The sequence below is a fragment of the Pan paniscus genome, chromosome 10, assembly GCF_029289425.2.
Source record: "Pan paniscus chromosome 10, NHGRI_mPanPan1-v2.0_pri, whole genome shotgun sequence".
Classification (NCBI taxonomy): domain Eukaryota; kingdom Metazoa; phylum Chordata; class Mammalia; order Primates; family Hominidae; genus Pan; species Pan paniscus.
Window position 1 is genome coordinate 29,597,815 of NC_073259.2, and position 14,758 is coordinate 29,612,572.

The following is a 14,758-nucleotide window of genomic DNA, read 5'->3' on the forward strand; positions in this document are numbered from 1 at the left end:
TGCATCTTACACACGGAATACCTTAGGCTCTGCTTGAGTATATGGCCCAAGCAGAAGGGCTACTTGAACCACAGCTAGGACCTGCTACCAGGATGGGCTTCATGGATATGTTGTACAGAACCCCACTCTCAGAAGGTCTTTACTCCTGGTTTAATGCTGTATTATCACCATCTTGAAATGGTGAACAATTTTGTTTTTAAATTTGGTGTTTTGGCCGGGCGTGGTGGCTCACGGCTATAATCCCAGCACTGGGATCTGCTGAGGTGGGCAGATCATGAGGTCAGGAGATTGAGACCATCTTGGCCAACATGGTGAAACCCCATCTCCACTAAAATACAAAAAAAAAAAAAAAAAATTAGCTGGGTGTGGTGGCATTCGCCTGTAGTCCCAGCTACGTGGGAGGCTGAGGAAGGGGAGTCGCTTGAGCCCGGGAGGCGGAGGTTGCAGTGAGCTGAGATCGCACCACTGCACTCCAGCCTGGCGACAGAGCAAGACTCCGTCTCAAAAAAAAAAAAAAGAAGAAAAAGGAATTGGTGTTTTATAAGTGCAGTCATATGGGACAATGGCCACGTGCATGAGAAGTGGAGTTATGCCAAGCTAGGAAGTCCAGCAGGCAGCACCAGGCACCATGCAGTTGTCACACGTGCACACCTAAGGGCAGTCATGGGCACTTAAGGGCCCCAAAGTAGCTAGGTGGGGACCAGTGCCAGTTGACAGCAGCAATAGCTGAGAAGCAGCAGCAGTGGTGACAGCAGTAGGAGAGTAAAGGGATTCTGCATAAAGCCAGCCCTGGGACCTGCTGTGGAAGCCTAGCTTGCCTGGCTACTTCCCAAATCCCATCTTTGTGGCATTTGCACAAATCTTAATTTTCAGGCTTGAGAGATGGGACAGAAATTGCCAGTTCAGGCAGTACACACTGTCAGTAAATTGTTACCAAAAAAAAAACAAAGCATACTCAGACATTGTAATAAACCATATCAGGGAACTATTACAATTCTTCAGAGTGTAGAGTCTCTACTTTTGAAAACTTCTGCAACATGGCAAATCAAATATCCACAGCTTTAGAAATATAAAGATGTTCACATTTGACAAAAAAGAATGCTATTTTCATAGGAAGTTTCGGATGAGCCTAGTATTAATTAAAATTACTTTTTCCTTATAATTAGAGATACGGTGATAGAATGTATAAATAAGCACTTTGAATCGTATAAAGTTTGAAGCCATGGAGTTTTTCAAATGACCTTCAAAAGTTACTGGAAATGTCAAAGAAAATGTTACAATTTCATTGTTATGCCAGTTACAATTTTACAATTGCAAAATTACAATTTATACTTTACATTAAAAATTAAATTCAACTTAAAACTGATTTGTAGGGAGAGTTAAATATTTTTCAAAAAATTTTTCAGCCGAGCCCAGTGGCTCACACCTATAATCCCAGCACTTTGGGAGGCCAAGGCAGGTGGGTCACAAGGTCAGGAGTTTGAGACCAGCCTGGCCAACATGGTGAAACCCTGTCTCTACTGAAAATACAAAAATTAGGCCAGGTGCAGTGGCTCACACCTGTAATCCCAGCATTTTGGGAGGCCAAGGCAGGCAGATCACGAGGTCAGGAATTCAAGACCAGCCTGTCCAAGATGGTGAAACCCCGTCTCTACTAAAAATACAAAAAAAAAAAAAAAATAGCCCGGCGTGGTGGCATGTGCCTGTAATCCCAGCTACTTGGGAGGCAGAGGCAGAGAATTGCTTGAATCCGGGAGGTGGAGGTTGCAGTGAGCCGAGATCATGCCACTGCACTCCACCCTGGGCAACAGAGCAAGACTCCATCTCAAAAAAAAAAAAAATTACAAAAATTAGCCGAGCGTGGTGGTGCACGTCTGTAATCCCAGCTACTCAGGAGGCTGAGGCAGGAGAATCACTTGAACCTGGGCGGCGTAGGTTGCAGTGAGCCAAGATCGCACCATTACACTCTAGCCTGGGCAATAGAGTGAGACTCCGACTCAAAAAAAAAAAATCTACAGGAATCGTCAGTTCTACATGTACTAAAATTTCTTTCTAATTTTTTTTTAGACAGGGTCCAGCTTTGTCACCCAGGCTGGAGTGCAGTGGTACAACTACTGCTCACTGAAGCCTCAACCTCCTGGGCACAAGCGATCCTCTCATCTCAGCCTCCTGAGTAGCTGGAACTACAGGTGCACACAACCACACACAACTAATTTTTGTATTTTATTGTAGCAATGGGGTTTTGCCACGTTGCACAGACTGGTCTCGAACTCCTGAGCTCAGGCAATCCGCCTGCCTCAGCCTACCCAAGTGCTGGGATTACAGTCATGAGCCACCACACTTGGCCCACGTGCTAAAATTTCTATTTTGAAATAATTTGTCAAATTTATTCCTTTGTTATACAGCCTATAAAATAGTCTTAACAGCAACAGTAACAGTTACATCAGAAGAAAGATCCTTCTCAAAATTAATGTTATCAAAAAATATTTGCAATCTTGCATTTGCCAAGAGTCACTGACATTGCTTTCAACTACATCAATTGAAAATGAATTTGCTGAAAACGTATGATGGCCTAGGAAATGAATTTGCAGGCCAGGCAGGGTGGCTCACACCTATAATCCCAACACTTTGTGGAGGCAAAAGTGGGAGAATCACTTGAGGCCAGGTGTTTGATATTAGCCTGGGCAAGGTAGGGAGAGCTCATCTCTACAAAAATATGTAAAAATTAGCTGGGTGCGATAACATGCACCAGTAGTCCCAGCTACTCAGGAGGCTGAGGCAGGAGGATTGCTTGAGCCCAGGAGGTTGAAGCTGTGGTCAGCTGTGATTACACCACTGCACTCCAGCCTGGGTGATGGAGTGAGACCCTGTTTAAAAGAAAAAACAATTGAATTTGCAGAAAAGCAAGTCGGAAGAAACTTGTAATCAAAATATCACATAATAAAGTCTCATTATTTATATTATATAAATTTAAGATTATGTTGTTACTCATGTATTATTATAACCCCTATTATATTTTGTAAGTAATAAGATATTTTTAAAGAAAAAGTTTTATATTTTAGTAACTTAAACGGCACATTTTTTCTGCTTTTTGAACAAAGGAACCCACATTTTTGTTTCACACTGGACCCCACAGATTATGTAGTCAGCCCTGCCTGTTACAGAGCACTTTTATGCTCCAGTCCCCATCAAAGCTGGCAGCCTTTCATATATGGGCTGGTCAGTGTTCCTAAGCATACAATGTATTGCACCCAGAATCCAAAGAGTTCTACCAAGCACTGTGCTTCTTTCTCACTAGTAAGAAATGCAAAATGCAGCAGTTTTTTTTTTACTTTGGAGGCAATGTCATGACACACGCCAGGACCTCTAAAAATCTTTACTGAAGTACCAAGTTTCTAAATTTTCATAGAGCCTGTCTCCCACCCCCCCGGAGCATGTGTATCTTATCAAGGTGTCCAGATGCTAGTCACCTCTTTTTCATCCTGCCTGATCAGCATGATGTCATCAATGTATTGGATGGGTAAGATGTTCTGCAGGATACCTGGGCAGTCTGGATTTGTCGGGGCTGTATTATAACACATAGTCACATAGTTACATATTGTGACACAGAGATGAGTTAACATAACCTTGGGGCAAAACTGTAGATGTCTTTTGTTGTTCATTCTGTATGAATGTGAAGTGTTTCTGAGCCTCTTTTCTGATAGGGACAGAAGAGAATGCATTCACCAAATCGGTGGCTGCTTAAAATTTACCTGTAGTCATATTGATTTTGTCTAGCAAAGGTATCAAATCCAGCATGGCCACAGCGTCAGGACTAATACTTGGTTGAGCTTGTGGTAGGCTATGATCATTTCCCATGATCCTTTCTGCAGGGGCCAGACTGGCTACTTAAATGGAGATATGAAATATCTCTGATAGGGACCACCAAGATTTGACAATTTTGTTAATCTTTCCAAAGAATCAGCTTTTGCTTTCATTGATTTTTCTCTATTTTTTTCTATCCTCTGTTTCATTAATTTCTGCTCTAATTTTTATTATTTCCTTCCTTCTGCTTGCTTTAGGTTTATTTTGCTTTCTTTGGTGTCTTAAGGTAGAAGGTTAAATTAATGATATGAGATAATTCTTTTTTTAAATATAGGCATTTACAGCCACAAATTACTCTTCAAGCTCTATGTTAGTTGTATCCCAAGTTTTAGTATGCTGTGTATTCATATTCATTCATCTCAAAGTATTTTCTAATTTCCCTTTTGATTTCTGTTTTAATCCACTGATTATTTAGGAGTATGTTGTTTCATTTCCAAATATTTGTGAGCTACCCAAATTTCTCTGGGAATCTTATGTTCTAATTTTATTTCACTGTGGTGAGAGAACATACTTGTATTATTTCTACCCTTTTAGATTTATCGAGGTTTGTTTTATGGCCTAGTACATGGTCTATCCTGGAGAATATTCCACAGGCACTTGAGAAGAGTATAGATTCTGCTCTTGTTGGGTGGAGAGTTCTGTAGATCTCTGTTAGGTCTACCTATTTTATAATGTTATTCAAGTCTTCTATGTCCTTGTTCATCTTCTGCCTAGCTACTGTATCCATTATTGAAAGTGGAGTATTGAAGTTTCCAACTATTATCGAGTTGTCCATTTTTTCCTTTATTTCTATCAGTTTTTACTTCAAGAATTTTGGTACTTTGTTAGGTCCATATATATTTATAATTGTTATATCTTCCTGATGGATTGAACCTTTTATCATCATAAAATGCCCTGTTTTTATCTCTAATAATATTTTTGTCATAAAGGCTACTTTTCTTTATTACTAGTTTCCAGAATTTTGATTGTGATGTTTCTCAGTATGATTTTCTTTATGTTTTTTCTGCATGGGGTTCACTGAATTTCTTGAATCTGAGATCAGAGTTTTCTCTATATGCAGACAGCAACTATTATTTCTTCGAAAAATTATTTCTTCCTTCTGGAATTCCAGTTATGTAAATAGTAGACCCCATGATTTTGTTTCACAGGTCACAAGGGCCCTGCTCATTTTTATTTTCATTTTTTTCTCTCTTTGCTTTATTTTGGGTATTTTTCTCTTGCTATATCTTCAAGTTGACTTATCTCCCCCCCATATTGTTTAATCATCTCTTAATCCATGTAGTGAATTTTCAGATATAGTGCTATTCAGTTATAGATTCTATTTGTATTTATTTATTTTTGAGACAGGGTATCCCTCTGTCACCCAGGCTGGAATGCAGTGGCACAATCATGGCTCACTGCAGCCTGGACCTCCTCGGCTCAAGTGATCCTCCCATCTCAGCCTCCTGAGTAGCTGGGACTACAGGAGCATACCACCAAGCCCAGCTAATTTTGTGTATTGTATTTTTTTTTTTTTTTGTAGAGGTGGGGTTTTGTCAAGTCACCCAGGCTGGTCTCAAACTCCTGGGCTCAAGCCATCTGCCCACCTAGGCCTCCCAAAGTGCTGGGATTACAAGTGTGTGCCACTGTGCCTGGCCCAGTTATATATCTTCCACCTCTCTTCTCAGTTGGCTCATGTTTTCCTTTAAATACTTGAACAAGTTATAATAGGAGTTTTAACACATTAATCTATTAACTTCTTCATCCCTGTCATTTATTATCTGTTTCTATTGACAATTTTTTCTTCTGGTCATGGGGTCACATTTTCCTGTTTGGGAGCCTATATAGTAATTTTTTTTTTTTTTTTTTTTTTTTTTTTTGGAGACAGTCTTGCTCTGTCGCCCAGGCTGCTGGAGTGTAGTGGCGCGATCTCGGCTCACTTCAACCTCCATCTCCCGGGTTCACACCATTCTCCTGCCTAATCCTCCTGAGTAGCTGGGACTACAGGCACCCGCCACCATGCCCAGCTAATTTTTTGTATTTTTTAGTAGAGATGGGGTTTCACCGTGTTAGCCAGGATGGTCTTGATCTCCTGACCTCATGATCCGCCTCGGCCTCCCAAAGTGCTGGGATTACAGGCGTGAGCCACCACGCCCGGCCCTGTGTAGTAATTTTCTTATTCAACGCAGAACATTGTGAATTTCATATTGTTGAATATCTAGGTTTCGTAGTCTTCCCTGAAAGAGTGTTGAGCCTTATTCTGGAAAGCAAGTTACTTTCCTTGCAGATTAGTTTGATCTTTTGAGGGCTGTACCCAAGCTTTGTTTCTGTGGGTGCACAGTACTTTTTACTCATGATAGTTTAGCTCCACTATTAGGGCATGACCTTTCCAGGTTCCTAAGGAGTGCTCCTGATGATCAAGGAGGACTTTCCCCTATGGCTGGCTGGATCTCAAACATCCCAACCCCTCTGAGAATTATTTGTTTTACATTACCTTGGTCATTCTTTGCCTTGCCTTCTGGTGGTGTTTCACCCTGTGAATGCACATCTCAGTGTTCAGCAAAGTTTCAGAAAGACATCTGTACAAACTTATGGAGCTTTTAAATCTATACAGCACCCTTCTCTTTGGAATTCTTCCCTGCAAACTTCCAGCTGCCTCAATCTCCCTCAACTTTGATCTCTGTCCACCCAAAGTTAGCAAGTCAACTTTGTCAAGCATGAGATCCTATTTCCTGCTCTCTGGTTCAGAATGTCCCTCCACCAGGCAAAAAGTTGGAGCAATTGTTTGTTTCTCTTTACATGTGGATCACAGTCCTTCACTATTGTCACTTGTATAAAGGCATCTATATTGCCCTGTTTTCTAGTTGTTTTTAGCAAGAGAATTAGTCTGGCACTGTTACTCCATCGTGGCCAGAGATGGAAGTTTTGAGGTTATTAAACGTTAAGTGAAAGTTACACTTCAGAGGTCATGATGAAAAGTACTATTGTTCCTATAATGAAAATTCCACAGGAATTTTTCAACTAATAGCTGAATTGGATGCATTTTTGCTTAAGCTCTTGGAAAAACATGTCAAAATGAAAACACAACTTATTTTACTAAAACAATTTATGGAAAAAATTGAAATAATGAAAAAAATGTTTAAAAAGTGGTAAGTCAAACACATAACCAAACACCAAATAATATTATATATTCTATTCTAGATATGACAACCACTGATGAGTTGGCAATTATTGGGCACTACTTTCTAACAGGAAAACCTATGAGCAATTTTTAAATATTTTTAGCCAACTGAAAACATCTGAGACATTATTCAACAAAGTAAAACAAGATTGTTATTTTAACCTGTGGTTAAACAGCATTTATAATCAGTCATCTGTTAACACAGCTATTATAATGATTAGGAAAAAGGGCTGCATGCTCTTTAAAAAACAACTTGGCTAGGCTGGGCATGGTGGCTCACGCCTGTAATCCCAGCACCTTGGGAGGCCAAGGTGGGTGGATCACCTGAGGTCAGGAGTTCAAGACCAGCCTGAGGTCAGGAGTTCGAGACCAGACCAATATGGTGAAACACTGTCTCTACTAAAAATACAAAAATTAGCTGGGTGTGGTGGTGTACACCTGTAATCCCAGCTACTTGGGAGGCTGAGGCAGGAGAATCGCTTGAACCTGAGAGGTGGAGGTTGTAGTGAGCCGAGATCATGCCACTGCACTCTAGCCTGGTGACAGAGCAAGACTCTGTCTCAAAAAAAAAAAAAAAAATTAATAGGATACAAAACCAAAGTGATAAAGATGAATGAGAAAGTAAAGAGAAATTATCCTGACATTAAGAAGTAAAGAGTAACAAAAAAAACTTTAAATCATAAGAAAAACAGTAATTCATTAAGAGGAAGAGAATAATCATTTCACACTCTATATGTATATGAAAACATCATGTTGTACACCTTAAATACACATAATTTTGTTGTCAATTATATCTCAATAAAGCTGGAAAGAGGAAGAGATAAATTGCAAATGAAAGTAATAAATAGGCTATTAAATTGACAACTTGTGAATTATATAAACTCATTGAAAAATATTCAAATTTCTTTCGATTTGATCTCACACTAGCATTGAGGAAGATAACATAAAACTCACGCCTATAATCCCAGCACTTTGGGAGGCTGAGGCGGGTAGATCACCTGAAGTCAGGAGTTCGAGACCAGCCTGGCCAACATGGCGAAACCCCATCTCTACTAAAAATACAAAAATTAGCCGGGCATAGTGATGCATGCCTATAATCCCAGCTACTCAGGAGGCTGAGGCAGGAGAATCGCTTGAACCTGGGAGGTGGAGGTTGCAGTGAGCCAAGAGCGCAGACAGATCAAGACTCCATCTCAAAAAATAAAATAATATAAAATAAAATGCAGAATGTCACGAAATGCCTATGTTAAGAGGATATTTGATAGAGTTTTCTGAAATTTGACAAAAATACTAAACATATATATAAAACCAATAATGAACTGAGCAGGTGAAAAATAACTTTTCTGAATTATCACCAATAAAAAGCAAATACTGATCAAACACACTAGAGAAAAAACTAAATTATCTTTCTATTCTCTTTAGAAAATATTATAAACTAACATCATATGAAGAGATGATTAAAGAGCACATAGCCATATAATGTAAGGGGAAAAAAGTATGAAGAAGTATGCCTGGCAGTTACTTAATAAAAATGTTACGTTAAATTTTTGCATTATTTGTAATATTTTTCAACTTTTAAAAATTTATAACGTTATATTTTGTTTTAGTCTAAATACATATTCAGTTGTGTACCTACTTTTGTACCTAAAATTGTTATTCTTTTTCTTAAGGAGCCTCCACTCGCCAAATGCACATAAACTTCAGGCCCCACAAAATTTGAATCTGTCCCTGTTATCCACTTTTCTCTCCACCTAATTGGTCTACCCTCACCCATGCTTGTCCTCTTCCAATCTGTTCTTCATGCCACAGTCTAAAGGATCTTCTAAAAGTTCATGTATGATTATATTTCTCTTACATTCTTTCAGTAATTTCCAATTAGCCTTACTATAAAAACCCAAGTCCTTAAAATAGGATCTGGGTCCTCACCACCTCTCTCCCTCTGCTCTAACCACACTGGCTTCTTTTAGTTATTGCAATGCACCAGCTCAGAACCTTTGCATATGCTGTACTCTGTGCTTAGGAGACATTCCACCACCCCAATACTCCATTAGCAAATTATCTCCTACTCAAACTTCAGATTTCACTCAAAGATCACTTCCTCAGGGCACCTTAGACTAAATCAGCCTCCCACCACCTTAAATGCTCATTGCACCCTTTACTTTTCCTTCACAGCATGTCTATTTGTAATCATATACAAGATACAAGATTAGATTGTCCATCTCTCTGCCATTAGACTGCAAATTCCATGAACGAGGGACAATGTCTCTTCAGCACTAGTGTAGCAGTGTTACCGGAAAGGGGTCCTGATCCAGACACCAAGAAAGGGTTCTTGGATCTCGAGCAAGGAAGAATTCAGGACAAGACCATAGAGTAAAGTGAAAGCAAGTTTATTAAGAAAGTAGAGGAATAAAAGAATGGCTACTCCATAGGCAGAGCAGCCCGAGGGCTACTCGTTGCCCATTTTTATGGTTATTTCTTGATGATATGCTAAACAAGGGATGGATTATTCATGCCTCCCCTTTTTAGACCAGAGAGGGTACCTTCCTGACATTCCCATGGCGTTTGTAAACTGTCATGGCGCTGGTGGGAATTTAGCAGTGAGGACGACCAGAGGTCACTTTCATCACCATCTTGGTTTTGGTGGGTTTTAGTCGGCTTCTTTACTGCTACCTGTTTCATCAGTAAGGTCTTTATGACATGCATCTTGTATCTTGTATCTTTATGACCTCCTATCTCATCCTGTGACTTAGAATGCATAACCATCTGGGAATGCAGCATAGCAGGCCTCAGCCTTATTTTACTCAGCCCCTTTTCAAGATGGAGTTGCTCTGGTTCAATCGCCTCTGACAGCAGCATCCTGAACAAAGTGGGCAACTAATTACACAATTTCTGGCCTCAAATAGTTTATAATCTAACCTTGAAAAAAATAGAAAAGAAACAATTTTACAATTTGGGGCTTCGATACAGATGAAATAGGTTATTTTTTTGTGCAAGAAAGTCTTCCTGGAAGTCTTGAAACCTGAATACAGAAGGATTAGTTATTCTAACCAGCTTGAAAAATTGGCCTAGGCCAAGGCTGTAACCAAGTATTCTGGTTGTCTAGGAACTGCTCTGACCACATTTCCGGCATAATTGTTTCTTGCAGAAAAACTACTTCAGTTTTTTTAAAGCTTCTTTTGCCTTCTGTAGGCTTACTTAAAAAAAAAAAGTATTAAGATCCTTTTGTGGTTCATAAGCCTGATGATTGGGTTTTCATGCTATTGTGTGAGTTACCACCCCTACCTCAAACCTTGTTAGGACTCCGCGCATTACCCCTCTGTGTGAAAAAAACAAAGTAATAAAGGTAATTTTTTTTTTTTTTGCATAAGCCCTATCCTTGTACACATGAGGTTTCAAAGTGTTTCCATCATTATTTTTACCTTACAGTATAGTGTTTTCACGAGTTTTTTTTTTTTTTTTAATACTTTAAGTTCTGGAATAGTTTTCACGAGTTTTAAGAGACTCTTCTTGGCAAACAGTTCAACTCAGAGAAAATACTTTTACCAGCAAGGAGGTATACCTTGTTATATCGGTCTGGGGATATGACTTGACAGTTCACCTTGCCAAGAAGATCTCTGTGATTTTTTGTTTGTTTGTTTGTTTTGAGACAAGAGTCTCGCTCTGTCCCCGAGGCCAGAGTGCAGTGGCTCACTGCAAGCTCCGCCTCCCGGGTTCAAGCGATTCTCGTGCCTCAGCCTCCCGAGTAGCTAGGATTACAGGCGCCTGCCACCACGCCCAGATAATTTTTGTATTTTAGTAGAGACGGGGTTTCCCCACGTTGGCCAGGCTGGTCTAAAACTCCTGACCTCAGGTGATCCACCCGCCTCCCAAAGTGCTGGGATTACAAGCGTGAGCCACCGCGCCCACGGTGGGCGGTGAGAGGAGAGGGGCAAAGTCTAATTATTCCAGAGCGACCACAGAAATATCTGGAGCTAGTTTCAAGGGCTATTCCCCGCTAAAGATTACTTAATAATGCAGTTGGATGACCACGTTTCAAGATTTTTGTTCGATCTGCACATCCTCCAACATGTTCCAAGAGGGTGTTTAAAAAGTCACCAAGGACCATTAGGATAACCATTAGGATAAAGCTGTCAGGACATCCCTAAATTGTTTGAAACTACGATGTCTGCTGAGGAAAGCAGAACAGAATTAGGCTTTGGAGTTAAGAGAGCTAACCAGTTCCGAATTTAATGTCTGAGCCAAATGAGAATGTTAAGATTTATCTCACAAGTTGTAGAGAAAATTAAAAACGATTAAACATCCGGGCCTTGAATAAGTGCCCGTCGACTTGGGGATTAAATATGGTAGAGTCCACTTTCCTCACCAGCTCATGATAATATCTGTTATGTACAGTACTCCTTTCTCTTCCTTAATCGGTTGGTTAGTATTTGCCAACTCTTTCCTGCTTTTCATCTTCTCTTCCCCCCATTTAAATCTTTCCACCAAGCGCTCAGAAACACGTCCTACCAGAACGCAACCCGAGCCTGCGCGAGAGGTACGTACAGGTCTTGACCTTTTCCCGGTTCTCCGCCCTTTTCTCCGGTTCTCCGCCCTTTTCTCCGGTTCTCCGCCCTTTTCTCCGGTTCTCCGCCCTTTTTTCCGGTTCTCCGCCCCTTTTCCGCCACTGCCTGATGCCTCCCTCCCGGCTGCGCCAGTCCGCGGCCCCGCCCACGCCGGCCGTCACGTGACCGCGCAGCGTGCTCCGCCCCCTGTCCCCGGCTCACGTGATCGCGCCTAGGGAGAAAACGTCTGACCCCAGCCACCGGCCTTCAAGGCACGGCTTTTTATTCCTTCGGCTGGTCGGCCTCTCGCCCTTCAGCTAGCTGTGCGTCCCTCCGTCCCGTCCCGTCCCGGGGTCACCCCGGAGCCTGTCCGCTATGCGGCTCCTGCCTCTAGCCCCAGGTCGGCTCCGGCGGGGCAGCCCCCGCCACCTGCCCTCCTGCAGCCCAGCGCTGCTACTGCTGGTGCTGGGCGGCTGCCTGGGGGTCTTCGGGGTGGCGGCGGGAACCCGGAGGCCCAACGTGGTGCTGCTCCTCACGGACGACCAGGACGAAGTGCTCGGCGGCATGGTAACTCTTCTGTTTCTGCCCCGCCCCTCTATCTCTTGGGCTGACTCCCCGGTTTGTTGCTCTCTTTCCCGGTCCCCACCACCCTCCTCCCCGAACTGGCTGTCTTATCCTTGGGTAGGTTTGGTTTTCCCACCTGAGGCCCTTTATGCCGGTGTAAGGGACTGCAATACTCTTTTCCTTTCTGGATTGAGGCACATGCGTACAGCACACAGAGCTTCTAGTCTGGACCGTACTGCTGTGGAGTTTACGTTAATATCTCAAGATAAACATGTGGAGACCAGTGGAGGATGGGTTGAACCAATGAGGATCAGGTGCTGTCTAAGAGCCCTCAAGGCCTGATTGTTTTTCTTTTGGATTAGAGGATCACAGACAAGTCCAGTCCCCTTTATGAGAGACCTAGACCACCTCCACGTTTGTGCCTGTATACAATGTCTGTATCTGATGTCAATAAAAATAAGCCTGGGCCGGGCGCGGTGTCTCACTCATGTAATCCCAGCACTTTGGGAGGCCGAGGCAGGCGGATCAGAAGGTCAAGAGATCGAGACCATCCTGGCCAACATGGTGAAACCCCGTCTCTACTAGAAATACAATAATTCTATCTGGGCGTGGTGGCGCGCAGCTGTAGTCCCAGCTACTTGGGAGGCTGAGGAAGGAGAATCGCTTGAACCCGGGAGGCGGAAGTTGCAGTGAGCCGAGATCGCGCCACTGCATTCCAGCCTGGCGACAGAGCGAGACTCCGTCTCAAAAAAAAAAAAAAAAAAAAAAAAAAAAAGGCCTGAAGTGAACTAATCTGGTAGGCCGACCGTCGAACTATTGAGGGTGTGTGTTGCCTTACAAGAATCAAGAAAATTCAATTAGTGTGATTGAACACCTGACTGTTGCATTAGAGACTGTCAGTGTTTCATTTTCTATCTAATGGGTGTTGTCACAAGACTTCATTTTTTTTCCAGTGTTAATTTTGCTTGTGTATTGCAGAATTATGGAATGTGTGACCTTTGGAAACATCCACTCCAACCCCTTCCCCATGGAGGCCCAGAAAGCAACTTGCCCAAGACATGAGTAGTTGAGGCAGAGTCCTCTGACCCTGGGTTCAGCATTCCTCTCTTCGCTTTAAAACCAAATGCTTTATTGCTTTCTTCGTTTCAGTTCTCTTTTTGCTTTCAGCTGAATGTTGAGACTATGAAATACAACAGGCAAGACGTTCCTAACTTTTCTTGTGTAGTTACACACCCTAGCTCAGTGTCCTTCAAACCTCTGGTCCCAACCCTTGAGTGAGTTGTGACATCAGTTTAGTGAGTAACTACCAACATTTTTTATTTCCTCTGGAATAGAATAGAATAGAAAAGGTCCATGTGTGTGAGTGTGTGTGTTACACTTGATAAAGGTAATCATTATCTATCTCTCTTTCTTCCCGAGTTGTAAAATATATTTCTTAGGTTGATGCTCAAGAGCTTGAGAGTCTTTTATAGCTGATGTTTTAAGAGGCTTGCATTTTGACTACACATTTCTTCCTGCCATATATGCTTCATTGTCTGTTAGTTTCTACCAAGCCATGTTGACATCGGTCTTAATTTAATTTTCCTCCTACACTTTAGGTTCACTACTCTTCCAACTACTGCACTTACTTGTCTGCTCACAAAATTCCTTTTTTATTAAAAAAAAGAAAAAAATGTGTCCTTGAAGAGTGTTTTGACCAGAAAAAGCAAGCCTTCTCTAGCAGTGACTTAAGTACTCAGTTAAAAGGTCAGGCTTTTTTAGGTGTTGAAAACAAAATTGATTACTTAAATATAAGGTATTCAGAGTTGTTTCTTCAATTTTTATAAACCACGGCTGTAGTCTGTGTGTATTGAGGTCTCTTCCTTTTAGTATGTTAATCCAATTTGCTTCGTTAAGCCAGCAGCAGATTTTTTGAGTCAGGGTCTTGCTCTGTCATCCAGGCTGGAGTGCAGTGGTACAATCAAGGCTCATTGCAGCCTTGAACTCCTAGTCTCAAGCGGTCCTCCTGCCTCAGTCTCCCTAGTAGCTGGAACTACAGGCACATGTCACTACGTCCAGCTAATTTTAAAATATTTTGTAGAGACAGGATTTCTCCATGTTGCCCAAGTCGGTCTTGAACTCCTGGACTCAAGTAACTCTTGAACTCCTGAACTCTTGAACTCCTGGACCTCAGCCTCCCAAAGTGCTGGGATTACAGGCATGAGCCACTGTCTCGGCCCAGATTCTTTTTTTTAATAAGTGTTTCTACTGGAGAGAGGTACCAAAATTGAGTGGAGGGCATAAGTCAAACTTAATGTTCCAAACTCAAGAATTCTGGCTTCTCTTCTAGGCTTTTTCAGAATATTCTACCACTAATTGTCAAACAGGACTCCAAGGGGAAGAGCTAAGACAAGAGCATTTGAGAACTTACTTGGAGCCGAGCAGAGTACGAGGATTTTTATACTTGTGCTTCAGTCATCACAGGAGTCCTCTGCTGTACATAGTATCCTTATCTTAAAAGGAAACTAAAACTGGAAGGTGGTTAAGTGACATGACTAAGTTCATATAGCTAATATTGGACAAAGCCTGGGTATCTTATGACCTCAGATCACCATGCTTTTTCTCCTATTCTAGAATACTGTGATAATAA

The 14,758-nt window shown here is 41.7% G+C and overlaps 2 protein-coding genes and 1 non-coding gene across 3 annotated transcripts in view; 2 read left to right on the forward strand and 1 right to left on the reverse strand.

The window, feature by feature from the left end:
• Positions 1 to 11,715, reverse strand: part of TBC1D30 (TBC1 domain family member 30) — a 119,305-nt gene extending 107,590 nt beyond the window's left edge. Inside the window, exon 1 of the mRNA XM_034935511.3 lies at positions 11,567 to 11,715. The gene's annotated coding sequence lies outside the window, so the exon portion shown is untranslated. The remainder of the gene's footprint in view (positions 1 to 11,566) is intronic.
• Positions 10,241 to 10,346, forward strand: LOC112436833 (small nucleolar RNA U13). The gene has a single exon (XR_003025518.1). It is a non-coding gene; the product is annotated as a small nucleolar RNA U13 (small nucleolar RNA).
• GNS (glucosamine (N-acetyl)-6-sulfatase) overlaps positions 11,687 to 14,758 on the forward strand; it is a 45,936-nt gene continuing 42,864 nt past the window's right edge. The window contains exon 1 of the mRNA XM_003824800.5: positions 11,687 to 12,132. Within this exon, the coding sequence (XP_003824848.1) occupies positions 11,941 to 12,132 (192 nt within the window). The 5' untranslated portion in view covers positions 11,687 to 11,940. The remainder of the gene's footprint in view (positions 12,133 to 14,758) is intronic.